The sequence below is a fragment of the Lolium rigidum genome, chromosome 2 (genome assembly GCF_022539505.1).
Source record: "Lolium rigidum isolate FL_2022 chromosome 2, APGP_CSIRO_Lrig_0.1, whole genome shotgun sequence".
In the NCBI taxonomy this organism is placed as follows: domain Eukaryota; kingdom Viridiplantae; phylum Streptophyta; class Magnoliopsida; order Poales; family Poaceae; genus Lolium; species Lolium rigidum.
In genome coordinates, this window is record NC_061509.1 from 214,064,172 (window position 1) to 214,085,816 (window position 21,645).

General features: G+C 46.2%; 1 protein-coding gene across 1 annotated transcript; it reads right to left on the reverse strand.

Moving 5' to 3' along the window:
- Window positions 1-10,877: 10,877 nt before the first annotated feature.
- LOC124688098 (myb-related protein Zm1-like) lies at window positions 10,878-12,283 on the reverse strand. Its single transcript, XM_047221814.1, has 2 exons — window positions 12,015-12,283; window positions 10,878-11,917 (listed from the first exon to the last, which is right to left on the reverse strand). Exons 1-2 carry the CDS (start codon window positions 12,281-12,283, stop codon window positions 11,215-11,217), a joined length of 972 nt encoding a protein of 323 aa, XP_047077770.1. The 3' UTR covers window positions 10,878-11,214.
- Window positions 12,284-21,645: the final 9,362 nt, after the last annotated feature.

Below are 21,645 nucleotides of genomic sequence, written 5' to 3' on the forward strand. Positions count from 1 at the left end.
GAGGAAACAAGGTGTGCCAAACCATCGCAAGAAGGGCATAGTATTTGTCAAAATAATAGTGTGCCTTCATCACCCGGTACTTGAACTTCGCCATGATGACGACCTTCGGACGATGCAGCCATAAACCATGTGTTGGGTGCGCAACGTCGGTCATCGCCTCAACCTCTTCATGAATCTTCCTGTCCTCTTCAGTTGCATCCGAAGCCACGACTGGAAAAGGAACGAATGTTAGAACATTCAAGCTATACCTAGAATCGAAGGCGAGGCTAACACTCACGGTTCAAACTTTCGGTAGCAACATGAAGACCATCAAGAGCGTATTGTTCAATGGCGGTCGCTATTTCTCCCTTCTTCTTCACCAAGGCAGCCATCGCACGAAGGGAAGTAATGTCTTTATTTAGACTAGACACCTGGTCACGTAACTGACGAACAAGGCCTGATTCATCATTACCCGAAGGATTCGGAAAGAGCTCGGCACGGGAAGAAGATGAGGGCATCTGCAGCACGTCCTCACTTCAGACCAAGCATTAATATAAAAAAGAAACTCCCATCGGGAGCACTGAGTGCACATCATACAGGCAAAAGGATGTTTGGCAACGAGCCGAATTTAAAAAGTGTTACAAGAATATTATGTACAAATCAAATAACGAGTTCAAGGATTAGCCGACGTTGAACCGAGGGCTGACTCGGGGAGCGAGGCTCGGCTTGTGCTTCATCCACCAACTTCAGAAGCCGGTTGGCGCAAGTGATTGCCGATCTTTTGAAAGGCTCAAGGTTGACTAGATGATTTTCATCATCAACAGGCAGCGCCTTAGAGAACTCTTCCAATTCCGACCCCATCCCGTGGCCCATAAGCAACTGGAAAGTAAGAACCGTACCAATCAAGCGGCTGCGACGTTTCAGTACCTCTACAGGTTCGGAGGGATCGACAAGGAAGGCTTCAGCCATCTCATCGAGAGTCTTGTCCAGCTTCGCCTTAGGGAAGATCATCGAGTATAACTTCGACAGTGCTCCCTTGGACTTCTGCAGCAATCTGAGGATCTGGACATTTGACTCAGCAGCAAGTGACAAGGCGTCGGCCGTAGAATCCTCCCGAAGCTGATGACGTCGATTGACAGTTAAATTGGCGGCCTCTGAAAAAGGGATGTATCAGTAATCAATGGAGAAAGCATCAAGAAAGGAGCGGAACACCATAAGGATTTTCTACCCAGTAAATCCTTGACGGATTCGCGGAGGACACCTTCCTTCTTATCAATTGCAGCCGCCGCTGCACGCCTGGCATCTTGATCATCTTTCATCTGACGCTTCAGCCTCGTTACCTCCTCCTTCAACAAGGCGTTCTCACTCTTGGCATCGGCAGCGATCCTGTTGGCTTCGATCGCTTGATCAGCCGAAGACTTGACAGCCTTCCGAAGTTGGGCATTTTCGGCCTCTAGGCGAGTAAATTGTTCAGCAAAATCCGCCACGACATCGATCGTAGCGTAAATCGGCTGCAGCCCAGGAAAAAACAAGAGGAGTCAGGTGATGGAGATTTAGCAAAGCCAGACAGATTAAGTACTTACGTGATCGCGGCCAGCCGGCGGGGTGGGAGCATCATCAGAAGGAATAACTCTCGATAATGGGACCTTCTCTACACCCGTTCGGGATGGAGGTGTCGACTTGGCAGGAGAAGGGTTCGATTCCTTAGCCGATACTACTCTTTCAGAGGCCAGTTTAGCCCTCTTTGCGAGAGGAACATCGTCATCGTCATCGGCAGAGCTGTTCAAGTACGGCGAGCAGTTAGCATACAAGGTGACAAGAAATAAAAGTAACAAAGAGTATAAATTCTCACAGGTCCAGATCATCTTCGTCCACGAAGAAACTTGTTGAACCCTTCTTAGCAGGAGGAGGCGAAGCAGCTTCGTCGGCATCATTATCTCCTCCTGTAGAACTTGATTCAGCCGAAGCGATAAGATCATCATGTACCTGTTTGCGACGTCTGCTCTTGAGGAAGGCGTCATCTTCAGCAGTTTCCTCCTCTTGGACATCCCTGTCCTCAAGGGCGTGCTGAGCATCCTCGGTTCCCTCAGAATCGTCATCGTCATCCTCTAATACCACTCCACTCTCGGGTGAGGGAGGATAACATTGGGCGACAGCGGGAACCTGCGGAAGGATAGAAAACACGTAAGGCACAAACAGAAAAAAGAAGTAATGACAGTAAACGAAGAACGATAAGGTTACCTCGAACGGAAGATGCTTGAAATCATAAGGAGGGCGCGCCGATGTCAAGACAATGGTGTCCTTGGCGCTGAGGCATGTCAGGCGACGAACTTCGTTCGGAGCTCATCTGCCGACAGGTCGGCGGAGTTGACCCTCGACTTGTCGTTTTTGCCAGTGAAAAGCCACAGCTGGTGAGGGCGAGACATCAGCGGCTGCACTCGACGTTGTAGGAAAACTGAAACTACTTCAGTACCGCGCATCGTAATGCCTCCTGAATTCTTCAAAGTGACAATTTGCTTGAAAAGCTCGTCGGCTGTCGCCTTTTCTTCGGGAGAAAGGGCGTTGTTCCAAGACTTCTTCTTGTGAGCCACCAAGACATCGTCAAAAGGAGGGAGATTTGAACGCCGCCCAGAAACAGCGGGATCTCGCAGGTAGAACCACTTGTTGCGCCAGCCCTGGATGGATTCCTTCATCGGATAGTCGAAGTAGTCGACCTCCTTCCTGACGACGAAGCCGACGCCACCGACGACAGGGGGGCCATTGCTGTCATTGTGACGCTTCACATAAAAGATCTTCCTCCAAAGGCCCCAGTGAGGCTCAATGCCGAGGAAGGCCTCGCAGACGGTGATAAATATGGAAAGGTGAAGGATGGAATTTGGGGTCAGCTGCCAGAGCTGAATCCCATAGAAGAAAAGGAGGGAGCGAAGAAACTCGTGAGCCGGAAGAGAAAGACCACGAAACAGGAAAGCAAAAAATATGACGGTGAAACCCTTCGGGGGCTTTGGGCGAGTAACCGAACATGGGAGACGAATGTCTTCCTCAGATGCGGAGATGAAGCCAAGGGCGCGAAGCTTGTTGATATCGCGATTGGAAATGGCGGAGGCGCTCCAATCACGGCTAATTTTGACCGCCTCCGAGGTGCTGCCACTCTTCTTCTTGTCCATGGTGAGCGGAGCTTCTGCTGAAGAGGCGGAGGAACAAGGAGGCTTGAGGAAGAAGATGTGTAGTAAGCGGGGTAAAAGATAAAAAAGAGGCTCCCTATTTATCCCGTAATAATTTGTGCCTAATCGTGGTCATAACTCCACAAAGCATCGTGGGGGGTGGGGCAGATCTGACTGTACACGTGGCGCTTGAAGAAGGAGTGGAACCGGCGGCCCATTATTCCTACGTCGTGCGAAAATCGAGGAGGCGCCTCGATCACCACGCGTGCATTGGTCAAGCCCTAAAAACTGCCTGCGCAGAGCTAGGGTGGGCCCGTCAGGTCAAGTCTTGTCAATTAGGCCACAGAAGTTACACGTCAACAGTGACGTCATAAAAAAAACTTGAAGCATTCGAAGGAAAAAAGAAGATTTATCAGATGAAGGATTTGAGTCTACGCCCGGCTGCAGACATCCGTACCTAGACTCGGGGGCTACTCCCATCGGGAGCGCTGACGCGCACCCGATAAAATGAAGACTCGACAGAATGAGCAGTCGAAGGAAGAAGGTTTGAGTCAGCACTCGGTTGCAAAGCGCTCGCACCCAGATACTCGGGGGCTATTACTCCCATCGGGAGCTCGTGATGCATACCTGATAGAAGTTTTTTGTACTCCAGGATCATGCCCGGGGACTTGATTCTGTGTAGGGTAACGGTGTTTTGCCATCGGCAGTTAACCAAACAACAGTTGGGCATGTTACTCATTATCCTTTGCATAAAGAAAATATATCGGATGACTTATGAAGATCTCGGCAGAGGAAAGTATTCGAGTAGTACAACTTGAGTCTATGCACGGATTGCAAGCATCCGTACCTAGACTCGGGGGCTACTCCCATCGGGAGCGTTGACGCGCACCCGATAAAAAGAAGATGAAGCATAATCAAGATGAACAAGAGCAATGAAGGAGAAGAATGTCAGGAGAAAACATGCATTAGTCTCTACCCGAATTGTCTTCAGCTAGACACTCGGGGGCTACTGACGTGGGCACTACCCTTCGGGTAACCAGTATTGCCCTATCTGGTATTGACAAATTGGAGGCCCATGAAGATACCTGAAGGCGAGATGGGCCACTAGGTCGGCGCATCAGAAGATTCCTTGACGGGTAAGACAAGGAAGCGAACAAACAAGGAAAGATTGGATCTAAACTACTGTAAACCTAGTCGTCCTCGGTTAGGACCCTTGAGACCTGGCCTCCTATATAAAGGCCAGGAGAGGGGCTGCCGAGGGACACGAACAATCTTAGCAACCTTAGCCAGGAAAAGCTTAGAGCTAGGTAACCCTAGCAACAACAATCTCGACTAGATCTCAGCCGAACTATTCAGCACCCCATTGTAACCCATTGTCTTCATAATCAAAGAACAGACAGGCAGGACGTAAGGGTTTTACCTCATCGAGGGCCCCGAACCTGGGTAAATCGCTCTCCCCGCTTGTCTGTGAACCGATGTCTCGTGTCATCCTACAGGATTCCATCAACCCTAAGCCCCTATCGGAGGGCATTGGCGAGGAGTACCCTCGACACCTGGCGTCTTCAACCTTCGTACATTCCCATAAAACTTATGAGTTTATGTAGTCTCACTAGATTATATTCTATCATCTTGCAATAAGGTCTTAGATATCACATATATCTCATACCTTGCTTATTTCTGAAAACAAAATTTCCAGCTCCTTAATTTTCAAACAGATTTGAACTTCAAGTTTCACGGAGACAAGATGACTTTAGGTACTAATTGAAACCATAGCTCCTTGAATCAACAATGTGAGGTTTACTAAAAGTTTGCAATAGGACTTAATCATTTCTTGATTCTTTAACAATACGGTACCAGTCCGTAAAGTTTCTTGTCAGACTTAACAATATTTCTATCTCAACTAAAAGACTAGCGCATGGTAGATAACGGATGCCAATTCTACAAATTTAATTCAAAATACTATTCAGACTATGTTCATGATAATTAGTTCATGTTTTAATCTAATTACTAATGAACTCCCACTGAATACAACATCCCTCATAGTTGTTAAGTGGCACACGATCCACATCCAGTACACCAAAACCGATCATCACGTGAGATGATGTAGCTTCAATGGTGAACATCAACATGTTGATCATATCATCCATATGACTCGTGTTCAACCTTTCGTTTCCTGTGTCCCGAGGCCATGTCTGTACATGCTAGGCTCGCCAAGCAAACCCAAGTATTCCGCGTGTGCAAACATGGCTTACACCCGTTGTATGTGAACGTAGAATCTATCACATCCGATCATCACGAGATGCTTCAAAACGACGAACTGTAGCAACGGTGCATACGAGGGGAGAACACTTTATTATCTTGATATTAATGTGAGGGATCATCTTATAATGCTACCGTCGGATCTAAGCAAGATAATATGCATAAAGGATTAACATCACATGCAATTCATAATATGTGATATGATATGGCCTTTCTTCTTGTGCTTTTGATCTCCATCTCCAAAGCACATGAGCATGATCTCCATCATCACCAGCATTGCACCAAGGTCCATGGCGCCGCTTCATGGTTGTCCATCACTTATAGCTACTATAACAACTACTTGAAATAAAGCTATTACATGATGAATAGACACGCAGGTCTTAACAAATTTAAAGACAACCATTAGGCTCCCGCCGGTTGCCATAATACAATAATGAACATCTCATACATCAAATATAATCATCATCACATCATGGCCATATCACATCACCAAACCCTGCAAAACAAAGTTAGACGCCTCTAATTTGGTTTGCATATTTTACATGGTTTAGGGTTTTCGAGTAAGATCCAATCTATCTACGAACATGAACCACAACGGTGATACTAGTGTTGACAATAGAAAGTGCAAATTGGAATCTTCACTATGGTGGGAGAGACAGACACCCGCAAAGCCACTTATGCAATACAAGTTGCATGTCAAGCGTGGAGCAATTTTCATGAGACGTGGTCATGTAAAGTTAGCCCGGGCCGCTTCATCCCACCATCCCGCAAGATGCAAAGTACACAAACTAAAGCAACAAAAGCATCAACGCCCACAAAAACATTGTGTTCTACTCGTTCAATAGATCTATGCATAGACATGGCTCTGATACCACTGATGGGGTTCGTAGCATAGAAAACAAAAAATTTCCTACCGCAAGACGAATAAATCCAAGATCTAATCTATGGAACACCCAAGATCTAATCTACAAGATCGGAGCAACGAGATTGATGTGAGACTAACCCTCGAAGATTTCCAAACCCTACGAGATTAGATCTCGTTGTTGGTGTAGACGATCATCCCTAGTGCTGCAATCCGGCAGCACTTCCATACTCGGTCGCGCGTACGGTGTCGATGAAGCCCCTTCCTCTCCCCGTTCCAGCGGGCAGCGGAGGTGTGGTAGATCTCCACGGAATCCCAGCAGCACGATGGCGTGGTGGTGGTGGTGGAGAAGAATTGCTGCAGGGCTTCGCCTAAGCCTGCGCAGCATATGGAGGAGGAAGAGAGGGGGGCGGCCAGGGTTTCTGGATGGTGGTGTGGCCGGCCACCCCCTCCCCTCTTTATATAGGGGGAGGGGTGGGCCTAGGGTTCCCCCTGGGCCCCACCTACCCCTTTGGCCGGCCAAGGGGGGAGACTTTTCTTCCCCCTCAAGCCTTCCCCTTATCTCTTCGTTTAAACACTTTATTTTTAGAGATAGATCTTATCTCTAGATTTAAACCATTTAAATTAAGAGATAGATCTTATCTCCAAGGGGTAGGCCGGCCTGGGCCCACATGTCATAGTGGGAAGGCCCCACCATGCCATGTGGCACCTATGTGGCCTTTCCCGGGGTGGTGGGCCCACTGGTGGCCCTCTAGAACCTTCTAGAAGCTCCGGTCAAAACACCGGACTTTTTTCCGAACCCCGAAAAATGACTTCCCTTATATGAATCTTATTCTCCGGACCATTCCGGACCTCCTCGTGATGTCCTGGATCCCATCCGAGACTCCGAACAAAAACTTCGGACTCCATCTCATATTCCGAATCTACTTATGCGACATCGAACCTTAAGCGCGTCACCCTACGGTTCGTGAACTATGTAGACATGGTCGAGACTCCTCTCCGAGCAATAACCAATAGCGGGATCCGGAGATCCATAATGGCTCCCACATATTCAACGATGACTTAGTGATCGATTGAACCATTTACATACGATGCCGATTCCCTTTGTCACGCGATATTTTACTTGTCCGAGGTTCGATCATCGGTATCTCCATACCTTGTTCAACCTCATTACCGACAAGTAATCTTTACTCGTATCGTGGTATGGCATCTCTTATGATCCAATCATATGCTTGCAAGCTAATCAGATGACATTCCACCGAGAGGGCCCAAAGTATATCTATCCGTCATCAGGATGGACAAATCCCACTATTGATCCATATGCCTCAACACACACTTTCCGAATACTTAATCCCATCTTTATAACCACCCATTTACGCAATGGCGTTTGATGTAATCAAAGTACCCTTCCGGTGTAAGTGATTTACATGATCTCATGGTCGAAGGACTAAGGCAACTATGTATCGAAAGCTTATAGCAAATTGAACTTAATGACTTGATCTTATGCTACGCTCATTTGGGTGTATGTCCATTATATCATTCACCTAATGACATAACCTTGTTATTAATAACATCCAATGTTCATGATCACGAAACCATGATCATCCATTAATCAACAGGCTAGTTATACAAGAGGCTTACTAGGGACTCCTTGTTGTTTACATAACACACATGTATCAATGTTTCGGTTAATACAATTATAGCATGAGATGTAAACATATATCATGAACACTACTAATTTATTATTCCCTCTTGGGCATATCTCCAACAGGTTCGAGGCCGAGCATGACGCTTGGTGCCAAATCATCGAGGCCCACTCGGAGGGCCTCAAGGACGATGACATCGACTATGACGCGCCCCAGGTGGCGCCCGTCCAGGAGGAGGATCGAGGTCCCGTCGGATGAGTGGCCCAGGTACGTCTTCAACACTCCGTGGCCAGGCCACCCAGAATAGCCGCAGTACCGTGGCGCTAACACAAAGTACATCGAGCCACAGTCGTGGTTGCCAGCAGTTCCCCACGATCCATTCTACGAGGGCACTGCCGAGGACCCTCCTGAGGACGAGGATCTCGACTACGAGACCATAAACGACGAGGAGATCACAGAGGATGCCGCCATTACTTGTGCCATTGATTTTTCCGAGTAGGATGAGCTCACGAAGTGGGATGGCCTCTAGGAGGCCATTGAATTGTCGCGACAGTAGGCCGCGCGGCGCCGCCTCCGCCAGCACCAGAGCGCCCTCTCCTCCTCCTCCGTCGGCCAAATTGTGGCCATCGCCGCAGGTCTTCATCGACCTCGGAGAGGAGGACTAGAACCTGTATGTGAGGAGGACTAGAAGCAGCCGGCGGCATTATCTGTGTGTTTTTCATTTCTTTTTAGTTGTAAACCATAGACTTGTGGGCCCCAAATTATGTAAATTATATTTATGCCTTTTTTCTAGCAATTTTATTGCGGTTTGTGATCACCGGGCCCGCCGACAACCACATACGTATCGAAGATCTTTTCATGTCCACGGACCACTGCAAACAGACTAAAATGGATCGATTTCGTGTCCAAAATGTGGTGGCCCGTTCGAGGTGACCTAAGTATACTTGAAAATGTTCTTTAGACCGTTGGATTGATTTAAGATTTATGCTAATCATGAGTTGCAACGTGGATTGTAACCGAGATTCAATGACATGATGTGACTGGGAAAAGAATTAGTGGCACCCATACTTATATCTATACCGGATTTATTGTGTCTAAACAGGCATAAGTCCTATAGGAATATTTAGTGATTAATCCCGTAAAAAATAAATATTTAGTGCTTAAGAAAATTCAGATTGTCTCTTTTTTTTAGCAACATCTCTAAGCGGTTTACATAGTACATGCCATAACCGTGGAAGCTGACTTCCCTCTGGGTTTTTTGTTGGTTTTATTGATTTTGGTCGGGTCTTCTACCAGTTCTCGAGACATGTTTTTTTTTACGCAGTGAGTGCATAAAAAGGCATTGCTACTAATAAAATTAGGGTAAAAACGTACTGCAAAAACATGCACGCAATGACTCAAGGCCATACAAAGGGAGAAAATTCAAACACGTTGTAAAACATGCACTCAAGACATGACAGAAAAAAACAGAACATCCCAATGCAGTGTGACACAAGGTAGGACAAAGCATGGACTCAGTGCAGACATCTGGACGCATGGAGACATGACAAAGCATGCAGTGATAGAGGCATGGAGCATATCAGAAGACGGGACATCCAAACTGCAGTGCAATAAAGGCAACACAAACACGACAAGAATTTGGTGGACATGGGTGTATGTGTAACCGTTTAAAAAAAATAAAAATATCATTTTAAAGTTTTAGAAAATTTTAAAATAATTTTTTTGCATGTACATATTATCTTAATACTTACTAGTGCCAGTTTTCAAGTTAAAATCATATGTGGTCTACACGAAAAAGAGAAAATTTTAATTTTAATTTCTTTAAATGGTATAAATTCCATCGTTAAAGTGCCATTTGCACATTTTGTCATTTTATGTAGGTCACATAAAATCATATTTTTCCTTGAGAATTGACACGAGTAAGCATCAAGAAAATATGTACGCGCAAAAATTTATTTTTAATTTTTTTGAAACTTTTCAATGGCAATTTTCTCAAATTTTCTCAAATGTGTTCCACTAGCTATTTCTGAACACAAACATAGGTATAGCAGCTATCGAGTGATCTTCCTATGTAATTCTACGACAAAACATGTATTCTTGATAAAATATGCATAATATGTATGCGAACTATGCATGGTTAATCAGAATCTCAACTATTGTGTGGTTTGTTTAAAAAGGAGAAAAATAGTCAAAGGTATTTGATGATATCAAGTCCAACGACCATGAAAGGAAATAAGAAAATATAAAATTCACAATCTGGCCAATAATCGTTAGCTTTGGTCATTGAACGCCACGTATAATAGGGTAATTGTGTTCATATACCCTGATATATGATTAACGTATCCCTGTCAATTACCCTAACAAAAAACTCAAAGTAAAAGAGCCAGCATGGACAATGACTAGTAATCTGTAAGGTGTTTTTGGAAAGGAAAATGAGCCCTTTAAAACTCATACTTCACCAGCTAAATACGGTCCCACTCACATGCACCACATGGCACATGTGTATGTTATCTCAAATGCACAAACATATAAAAACTACGGTCTCATTCCCATGCTCCTATTTCATTGCTTAAGTGGCCTACTTCTCTATCATCAAGATACATGTGATCGATGCTGCCCATCCCTGGCAAAATGTAAAGAAAGAAAATAAGCAAACAAAGGCAAGTGAAAGGGAGGAGAAAAGGTTACATCGCATTAGCAAAAGCAAAATGCTTTAGAAGGCATAATCAAAGCCGGTGATGATTCTTCAAAAGTCATATATGATAGCTGGTAGTAGTGGTAGGCCACTGAATGATCCAGTGCTTACGACACGATGACGCTATGCAGTATATATGCAGCTACAAAATTACAAGCTAGTACAAATGAGTCGCAAGAACACATATTACAAACAACAAGTTAACCAAGGCCAGAGGTATATACTAGTTCATATAGCACTTCGCATCGACTCATCATCAATCGAGCACCGTCGCATACATATATTCAAAGTACATTTGATTAAACTGACGAGTAACAGAGGGAACTTGTGTTCTTCATTACTGGCCTAGTATTGACCTGAACTTCATTCCCTTAATTTGTAGTATGTGCATTCTTTCTAAGTAATGAACCTAGCTCTTCAGTTTGTTCCAAATACCGAAACCAAATAAACAAGTCCAAACGTTTCGTTGGAAACTTCTCCAAGTTGTATGATCTCTCCGCTGAGTTCAGTGTGAAACTGTGATACTCAACCTTCTACGTACTGTATTCAGAATCGGACACGCCTCTGGTGATCCGATCTGCTGGAGGCAGGGGTGGTGGGCCTGGACTAGAATTAGGAGCACACATTGTCGCAGCCTATCTGGTCGTGTGGGTCCACTTGCGGCTGGGATTCCTCCGTGGGCCCCCACAGGCCGAGCTCCCTCTCCAAATCCTCCAACCACCACTCCTTTGCCTCCTCTTGTTGACTGGCGTTTGTCGTACTACATGGCACTGTTGCATCGCCATGTAGGCGCGCGAAATCGTCATCGATGATGCTCCAGATGTCTGTGTCCATGTCGATCTCCGGCAGCTCGAGCAGCTCCTCCACTGTGCCGATGCACGGCGTCAAGGAGGAAGACGAGCACGAAGACGTTAGCATTGGCGCAGCGGCCGGGCACGCCTCCTCTGGCGCATCGAACAGCATGTCCAAGATGTCGAGGTCTCGCTCGAGCTCGAGCTCGAGTTCGAGAGGGGGTAGCATATCGGTCATCTCGGGTTCTTTGGTCGTCTCGCACTGCTCGCCGGCCTCCGTGTCGCTGCCGCCGCCGCTTGAGCCGTTGCTCGTCGTCGTTATCGCCGTCGATGAGGACCCAGAAGACAGCGACGGGACCGGCGCGTCGTTGGAGTCTCCGTTGGCCGCCTCGCGGTTGTTCTTGTCCGTGGCTGGCTTCTGCTCCGTCTGCGACTGCGACGCCTTCTTCTTGAGGTGCGTGTTCCAGACGTTCTTGATCTCGTTGTCCGTCCTCCCGGGCAGACACGCCGCGATCCTTGACCACCTGAATCAGATTGCAAGTTCGGTCAGAACACCAGACTCTCCTGGACCAACAATCTGCAGAGAGGAATCCCTTCCAAATCACGCCATGCAAAGCTTACTTGTTGCCGAGCGAGGCGTGCAGCTTGATGACGGTCTCCTCCTCGTCGGCGGTGAAGTTGCCGCGCCTGAGGTCCGGGCGCAGGTAGTTGATCCACCGCAGCCGGCAGCTCTTCCCGCACCGGAGAAGGCCTGCTTGCCTGGGGAGGGCGCGCCAGTTGGAGTGGCCGTGCTTCTGAATGTAGGCGACGAGGCGCATGTCCTCCTGCGGCGTCCACGAGCCCCTGTTCAACCCCACCTTGGCGCAGCACGGTGCCCTGCCTCGCCCCATATCAGCTCACCTCACCACTCTACCTTGATTTGCTAACGCTGCCAAGCACAGGAAGTGTTTGTTTGGACGAGGCAGAGCATGGATCGGGGGCCGCCACAGATATATATGCACGCACTGTGGTACTGGTGACAAGCCCAGCAGTTGCGAGACCCTACCTCCTACCTCCCAGACTATTGCGTTTACCTACCAAACCTGAAACCCCTGTCCCAGGATAGCAAAATGTACTACCTCCCTCCCTCCAGCTTCTTCTGGGGCCGGCCGGCGATCCCTTCGTGGCTCAGCTTTTCTCTCAGATCGATCGATCATGCGTTGCAGGGTCTACTCGCTTCGCTGTGCTGTTGTTAATCAGCAAGTGCGACTCATCCTGTCCTGCTGGTAGCACATACACTGATTGAGTGAGCTCACACGTATACTACTTGCTTAAAAATCACTAAATCGGGATGATGATTTCTGCAGTGCTTTTTTGCACCCCAAAAGTTCGAGACAACCTTTTGGAGTGGTTGAGGAAATTAGAAATGATCGATTGCGCTTTCTGTTTGTTATGAGGATTAAAGTGATTTTATTTGTTTCGATATGAATCCACCCTTCATTATCTCTTAATTTGAAAATCAGTAGTAGCAGCTCTTTATTTGTCTTAGTGGGAGAGAAGTGTATCCATCCCATCCTCCATTGATTAGTCTCTTCTGGACTCAATCAATTATTATGGGTATGATCGAACTTTGAGTCCACTAGTTGAATGGTTTGAGTCTAGTGCTTGAAATGGCTCAAGTTCAACCTATAGTAACTTAATAAGTAGCGAGCAGCAGCCATCGCCAATCAACGCTGTCGTTGTCTTAAGAAATCTGGCTAACTAGGAAGCTAGCTGAAATAATACTCCTACTTGTGCTTAGGAAAAGTAGGCTCAAATGTGACGGCATGATTTCTTGGCTCTGTGGTGACCCCATTGCCGTTTCCTTTTTTTGATTGCGCAAGTACTTTAAAATCTCTATGTTAGAATACATGTACGGCTGAGATTAGATTAGGTTTAGATCATCTTGTACTCCAAGTCTATCTCCCCTTATACCATCACACGGGTCTAATCCGTCCGGATCGCACCGGCCGTCGCCCACGTGGTAAGGATGGGCAGCTTCAACACGGCAGCATATCTTCTAAGTCGCCGACCATCCGCACCGACATCACCGATCCGAACAACTACGTCAAGCTGTATGACTATAACAAGATCTACATCGAATTCTACATCGCCAAGATCTACATCAACATGGTCTCCGCCGACATCCGTCAACACTACCGTCGTCGCCTACGACACAAAAACCCTGCCGCCGCAGAAGCGCTGCCGCCGCCGCGCTACGACAAAGACCCGCCGCAACCGCAGACCCGCTGCCGCCACCGCGCTACGACAAAACCCGCCGCCGCTGCTGACCCGCTGCCGCCGCCGCACTACGACAAAACCCGCTGCCGCCGCCGCGCAAAACCTAAAACCCTACGACCAAAAACGCGCAATTTTTTTGCGCCTTCGGCGAATACGACTACACCACATATGACGACTACGACATCGACCATACCTCAACCACGGCTACATCATGCTCGATGTGCCGCAATACCTTTGTTTATAGGCCATGTCTAAAATAAACAGATACAGGTCCTTTTGGTTTAGCTACGAGTTAATTAAGCGTTTGAAAATTTGAAACCAGACACTGCTTTCAGTGGGAGCTTAGAAAAAAAAGAGGTAATTTCCAAGAGAACCGCTGAACTATTCTGCAGGCAAGCCAACAAAAGTTATGAAGATTAAGAGAGATCTATCAGTAAGCAGCATTGACTTAAACGAAATCTATGTCAGCGCTACTTGTGTTCTTTTCGAGGAATCAACATTTCTACAATACTACTACTCTAAGACTCTTACCTCTCACGAATTCAGTGGAAGAAGATCCAGGTAAGTTCAGCCCAACTTAGCGGATGTCCATGTGTTTATATTTTTCTGTGATTCACTCTGTATTCTTGTCAGCACTCATATCATAGTGTTGGTGCAATACTAGCGGGATATATATGCTGGACCAATTCACGACTCGGGCATTCATATCATATTGTTGGTGGAAGCTTAGAAAATAAGTTAATTTCAAAGAGAACTTCTCGACCCGGACGTTTGGAACCCGGCTACGGGCGAGGTCGAAATCATACGCGTCGAGGTTGCTATGTGATTAGCATGTAATATAGCGTGTAGTTAATACACTGCCTTTACTTTTACTTATCTCATTGGATACGCAAGAAATACATACCCGTCTCGTATGCATGTGCGGGTGGTTACATTCCAAATTAAATACAAGATGCAGGATCCGTACTCTGCATGCATATATGCAGACCAGTAATTTTAATGAGCATGCATGCATGCTGGCCGACTTTCCCCCCTCCTTCATTTAATACCGGTTATTTCTTTAAACAAACATATAATTAGCAAACACAGTTGCACATGTAAACTGCAGGGAATTATCTTAACTAACATCATTTTAGATCGAACCATTCAACAAAAGTAGTAAAGAAAATGCCTATTAAACTAATTGGGAATCTAAATTATCAAAATGGTAACAACTGAAAAAAGGAATCCAAAAGAAATTGTTACCAACATATAGATTAAGGCAAGGAGAAGTAGGAACAACCAAAAATGGATTTTATAGTATGCAAAAAATAGACGTTGCAACAAATGGTAGACATAGTCAAAATGATTAATTTTAAACACAAATTCTTAAAAAATTATCAATAGCGCGGATAGAAAAAAAAAATCACAGGTCAACAATTTTTTACTAGTGGTGCAAAAAGTTAAAAAAAAGGTTAGTTTGGACTAATCCAGAATGAACATTTTTGTACTATAGTCATAGTGGGGAGTAACATAGAGTAGTAACATGGTGCATGTTACTACCCTATGTTACTACCTCCATAGTGGATAGTTATTTATATATGGTATCATGCATGTTATATTTATTAAATTGTAGACTCAACTTGTATTGAGAAGTGTGATGTTATGGTAACATAGCTAGTTACCACCTCACTCTCTTTCTTCATTTATTATCATGTCATGTCACCAAAATGCATTGGGGTGTGTGATGTTACTAGCTATGTTACTCCCACTATGAGTAGTCTAATGGCGCAGCGGGTGAAATTGTGATTTTGTACTAGTTCAAATCAAATATTTTGTACTAATGGTGTCCTGTTATAACAATAATTTATTGACCAGGCACGGATATGTCAGTTACATTCAGATAATAATTACCCATCAGATATAATACTACTTAGGCCAAATCACACAAATAATGAGAACAGATTAACTCCCTAATACGTAAGTGGATAGACATGTTTTCACAGATGAGCTTTGTAAACTCGTGATTAACTGTCTATTTAGCTAGTCGACGCCATTTGCTAATGCGTTCGGCTAGTCGTCGCCGTCCGCACCATTTGGCAAGTAGCTTCTTATGGAACCCTTGCTCCTCCTAGACGTCAGCAGCAATGCGTCCTCATGCCGGCGCCCTCCAGAAGGCAAGTCTGAAGCAGAATCAAATCACGGCGGCGAGGTAGACCATGGTCTGGATCGCCCGAGCTAGCTTGCAACACCATGCTGCCGCCGTGGTGGGGCATGACGGCCGGCCAGGAGGTGCGTTGGAGCTCGAGGGCGCACATGCTGGTGAGCATCTGGACAGCCTGCTTGAAGGAGGCGAGGCCGGCCTAGATGAAGGACGGCAAGGAGGAAAGGGAGCTAGGAGTTGCTTAGGAGGAGCAGCAACTTCTATGGTTGCTTGGTCTGGAAAGGGAGCGGGGGAGGACAGGTTGGTGAGAGCGACAGCTCAGTTAATGTGAATGCATGTTGTCAGAATATGGTGGCAATACGTATCATATACCTGATGGAAATACGTATACTGTTAGACACGTGGTGTTGCATGATTGGTGTGTTTTCATCCTCGCGCGTTGCCGGGTTCCGTTCGCTATTTTCGGAGAACTTCTGAACTATTCCGCAGCCAAACCAACACAAGGTAGGGATCTATCAGTCCCCTAAATAACCGAGTGTTGTCTGGTTTTCTGCCCCATTCTTCTTATGAACTTGATCAGTTTTCTTCTTGTTCGAAATATTGTCGGAGCATCCCCGCACTCTCAGGAGGTTCGTAAAAAATAACAATATCCCCGCTGATAGCTGCTTGACAAAAATAGCATGTAATGTAAGTAATTTTAGAGTTTGCACATATCAAATATTTTTAGGTTCGTCTGTAAGTATAGAAAGAACTACCGACATGGACAATATCAAACTGATATTAATATATGTGCATTGAAACATGTTTTCACATATGTAAGGATGTTTCCTTAATGCAAAATATTCATATAAAAATTATGATGTTTCCCTAACGCGGAGATCATGCACATGTTGTAAACTACTTATATTACATTCTTCAAGCATGAAAAACAGAAGTTCTTAGTTGTATAGTACAAAGGTAAGTTCAGAAGTAATTATGGCTGACTAAGTATAACTTATATAACTTTTCAGAAAATCGAGCGCAACATAGTTCCCCACCGCCCCCCCCCCACCCCCCCCCCCCACACACACACACACACACACGCCACCCACAAGACACACATAAGTATGTGCATCAACATTGTAGAGGCTGAGATATGCCATTTCGTGGAAAAAATATGAAGAACACTAACGTACCACCATAGGCATCGTAAGGTTGAAGCATCTCCTCCAGCAGTCCAACGTACTAGTAGGGAATATGTGTTGACTAACTCTTGATATTATGTTGGAGTCTTGCAGAGGACAATGCAATTGATAAGAGTGGGCAGAAACATTGTCCACAACTAAGAGATGATTTTCTTTTGGATGCCCCAGATGAAAAGTTCGCACCTTAACTGGTGTTATTTATATATTGGCATGTGATGTATTTGTTTCAAAATTACATATTTGAAACAATTTGAGTTTATCAATATCTAAAACACCAATTTAGTTCATAAATATGTCTTCGGTACTATGTAGATTTGCCGTTGTAGGTACTTGCATGTTTTCTATAAACTGGATCATAATTAGCAAAGTTTGACTTGAACAAGATTACAACTTCAATTAATTTATAATAGAGGGAGTAGTCAGACAGGCTTAAGAGCATCTCCAGTCGCGTCCTCCCAAACCATTCCTCAAACGGCGCCGAATTGAGCGTTTGGGGGACGTGTTTTGTTCGTGCTGCGTTTGAGGGACGTCGCTCCCCAGCCGCGTCCCCCAAACGCCCACCCCAAATGAATATTAGTGCACGAAAATAAAGGATTTCATTCAAATTTGATTATATATTACAAAGTTTGAATGAAAACGGCTAGATTTCATCTAAACCCTATTCTACTGACCGCCCAGCGGTGCGTCCGACGACCCTACCCGTCGTCGCCTCCCCTCCGCCGCAGCTCCTGCTGCGCACGCCGCCTCTCCATGCGTAGGGCGGTGACTAGACGCCGCTGCTCCAGCAGCGCGTCGTCGCCTGCCCTCCCCTGATGCGCCACCTGGAGGGAGAGCTCGACGTCGCGGCGAATCTGCGCCTCTTCGCGGGCACGGCCGTCGTCCTGGAGCTTCTTCTCCGACTCAAAGGACTCGACGAGCGCGTGTTGCTGATCCGCCGCCTCGTCCGGGTGCGGCCCGTCATCGTCGAACCACTCAAAGTCATCGTCGTCATCGTCCTCCTCCTGCTCCGCCTCCTCCTCCTCCGCCTCGTCATCGTCCTCCTCCATTTGCGCCTCCAGTTGTGCCGCCAACGCATCCGCCCGCCCCCCCAGGCCGCCTATGTTGCCGCCAGCGCCACCTCTCGCTGTTGACGCTCCTCCGTCGCCAGCTGCTGCTGACGCTCCATCGCCTCCCGCTGCCGCCGCTCGATCGCCTCCCGCCGTTCAGAGTACTGCGCCTACCGCTCCATGCGCTGGCGCTGCCGCTCCGCACACCACCGATCGACCATCTCCTCCGTCCGGCGCCGCCGCGCCTCTTCCGCGGTGGCGGCGTCGAATGCCCCAATGGTGTCCGCCAGCGCCGCCTCCTCCCACGCCGCATTCTCCTCAGCTGCGGGGTCTCCCGCTGCTGACGCCGCCGCCGCCTCACGCTGCTGACGCTCCCGCTGCTCTATTGCCTCCAGCCGATGCCGCCGCTTTGCACGCCAAAGCTCCGCTCGGCGCCACCGTGGCTCTTCCTCCGCGACGGCGTCGATGCCGAACTGCGAATCAGGTGGTGGTGGAGGAGATGGCAGTGGAGGGAACTGGCCGACGCCGGGTGGTTCATCATTGCGCAGTGGTGTTCAAGCGACGAGGGTTGTGCTTGTGGTGGAGAAAGGGGTGCCGGCGGCTGTGGTGGCTGCCATTGAGCCGGGGGGGAGAAGCGGCGGGAAGAAAGCGCGGGAACGTGCGGTGGCGTGCGAACGCCGACGACGCGTGGAGGCTGCGCAGCACCGACGAGACGTCTCGCCTGCCCCTCCGTCGCCATTAAGGCAAAGCTGCGACGCTTCGGTCGTATGTCACTGCGCGTGAATAACTTCCGTCGCGAGGTAGGCGACGGTTAGGTCCAAACTTGAATGTGCCGCTGACGCGTCGGTCCCGCTACGCCTCGCCTCGCTTTTCGTTGTGTCCGGCGTGCCCGGAGCGTTCTATGTGGGGCGGGGACGGGCTCGGAGCGCTGGGCATCGTATCGGGCCGCGCCGGACAAAAAACGGCTTTGAGGGATGCGATTGGGAATGTTTTGTTGCCCGACGCACCCAAATCCTTTTGGGGGACGGTTTTGGGGACACGCGACTGAAGATGCTCTAAAACCCACTTATATTTCTCCATTGTAATAGTAGTTGCGAAATGTATAAATATTTCCAAACACCATCCCTCATGTGTATGACATACATGGACTAATTCGCACTCTTCTGACGAAGCCGCGGCTGGCTGATTTGGTGTGGCTTTCAACACCGGCCTGTTGAGTCCCTATCCAATCCAAAGGAATCAAAGGATGCTGTTTACAAGTGTGGCACAAGCTCTCCAAGTCTTCGAGTGTGTGGTGACCAGTACTAGGCTGCCGTCTCCGTTTTACCTTCTTCACGTTTTCATAGGCCGGTCCCCGATGGAATTAACCATGCGTCAAATTGGTACGCTTTCTACTTCTACTTTAGATCACTGTATATGTTCAGGAGTTTGCACTGTCGCACAGTTCAGGGAGACCAATCAGAATTCAGAACACTTCTTCAAGTAAAACACGCTGGCGAAGTTATGGTTATCACTAGTACCAATGTTTGAGTGATGTTCTACCTAACCTCATCATCACCTATACGTACAACGAGCCACAGGGGACTAGGAGCAAGTACGATAGAGTACAGTCAGCTGGCTATAATAAATAAAATATTATATCTTTGCTTAGTTGAAGGAATGAAAATAGAAGAGAGAAGGTAAGTGAGCTCTAATGCAAGAGCCAGCTCTAGCACGTGCTCCTAGGCACTTTCTGAGAGTGAAATGTGGATCATATTTTAATAAATTAGTACATTGTTAAAATTCACTAGTATATGATGGCTACAAATTAACTATAGATGACATAGCAAACCACTACAGCTAGCTGCTGGCTATACTATTGTTCTTGCTCTAAAGAAATCTGATGGTGGTGATCTCGTAGTTCATCTAAAGGACGAAAGAGACTCGTTGCGGACGACAGTGGACGTGCCAAAGCTTCTGAATATTTCACGGTAACCCAAATAGAGTACTTATTATTTCTCGGCCAGAGATTTGGTGCACATAAGTGATCCCTTTTCAGAAAAATAATTAAAAATCATATTTTTAAGTTTTAGAAAAATTTGAAAATAAATCATGATGTCGTAAATTATTGTATCCCATAAAAGTGTAAAATTTCAACTGGAAATAATGTGTATTTTGGGTTGCACAAAAATAACAAATATGTGGATATGAGTATAATGATTCAAATCTCCAAGAAAATTCAGACTTTGTCATTTTTGTGTAGCTCAGAAAACAAAACATTTGTAATTGAGATTTTATACGTTAGTGGAATACATCATTAGCTACTTTTAGAATTTTGTTACATAATTTTTTGAAATACATAAATATAATTTTCGAATTTTTTAATACAACAAGAGCACTGGTGCCCATGATCCAAAATGACTTTTTAACCTCATCCTAGTTTCACAAACTCTCCTTTGCCACATGTCAGACACCACTAATATGGGGAGACTTGTATAGGATCACTTCATTAGGTGAGATCGTAGGATCAACTCACAAAATTCATTCGTAGAAATTGCAAAAAAAATCTGAAACTTCTATACAACATACCTACCAGTTGTATCTACAACTCCAAAAAAAAAATCAGCTCAAAAGTTCCTCTACGGGTAGAGAAATAAAAAATACAAACTTACTCTGAATAGTGTTAGCTTTAGGTGAACAGGATTTCACACTGTTCACACCTAAGATTTGCCATTTTTGATTTTCTAAGTGCAGGTTGAATTTGAAGCGGAGATTTTTAGAGTTTGCATATATAGGACAGATGTTTGTTGTCAATTTTTTGTCCAATATTTGAACATGTTGGTCTGTTCAAACAAATTGATCTCACGGATCGCATGTAAAGTGAGATCCCATCCAACTTGCCCCCCCCCCCCTTCCCAAATAATATCAGCTTCGATCGGTGATAGATTCATTTTCGAAAGAAAAAAAAAGTTGAGAATAAGAATACACAAGCACACCATCACCAAACTGATAACGATTGTTTAATTATGAGTACTTTCTTATATTAAAATAAGGTTTATTTATTTATATCATATGTAAACCATCGTATGTGTAAACTGTTGAAATATTGGGCCCATATGAAGTGTCCCAAATTAGATTTCGGATTTTCCTATCAAACTTAAAGCCCACATAGTGACAGGGCATGTGAGTTTAAGCCTAAGTTGGTGCAGCTCATTAGGGAATGGCAAGAGGTGGAACGTTTAGTCTCACATGAAAAGTTTGGAGAAATTTAGACCACCTTATAAGGTGGGTTGTTCCACCACTAGTAAGTGAGTGGGAAGAGGAGTGATACACACACGCTCCTCCTCCTCCTCGCTCGCTCGTCTCGACACGACACGACATGCCGCGACTGTGGTGAGTAGATTGCGCCTCGAGCCGAGACTTTCCTTTCTTTTTGCAGTTCAGAAAAACGAACAGAGTCCTCGACGGACACGTCGCAGTTGGTCGGTTCGAATCACTCCCAGACCGTGGGATATCTGTAACCGACTCGAAACGTGTGTGCGACGTGGACGTGGCTCACGTTGTGTAGGGTTTCCTGAGCCTATATAATCTCTTGCCCGGCTACCGCAGAAACACATCCAATACTCGAGTTAGGGTTTTCC

Coding starts and splice junctions, on each gene's coding strand:
- LOC124688098 (XM_047221814.1), bottom strand. CDS start 12,283: ATGGGGCGAGGCAGGGCACCGTGCTGCGCCAAGGTGGGGTTGAACAGG. Junction 11,918..12,014: donor CACGCCTCGCTCGGCAACAA/GTAAGCTTTGCA, acceptor AATCTGATTCAG/GTGGTCAAGGATCGCGGCGT.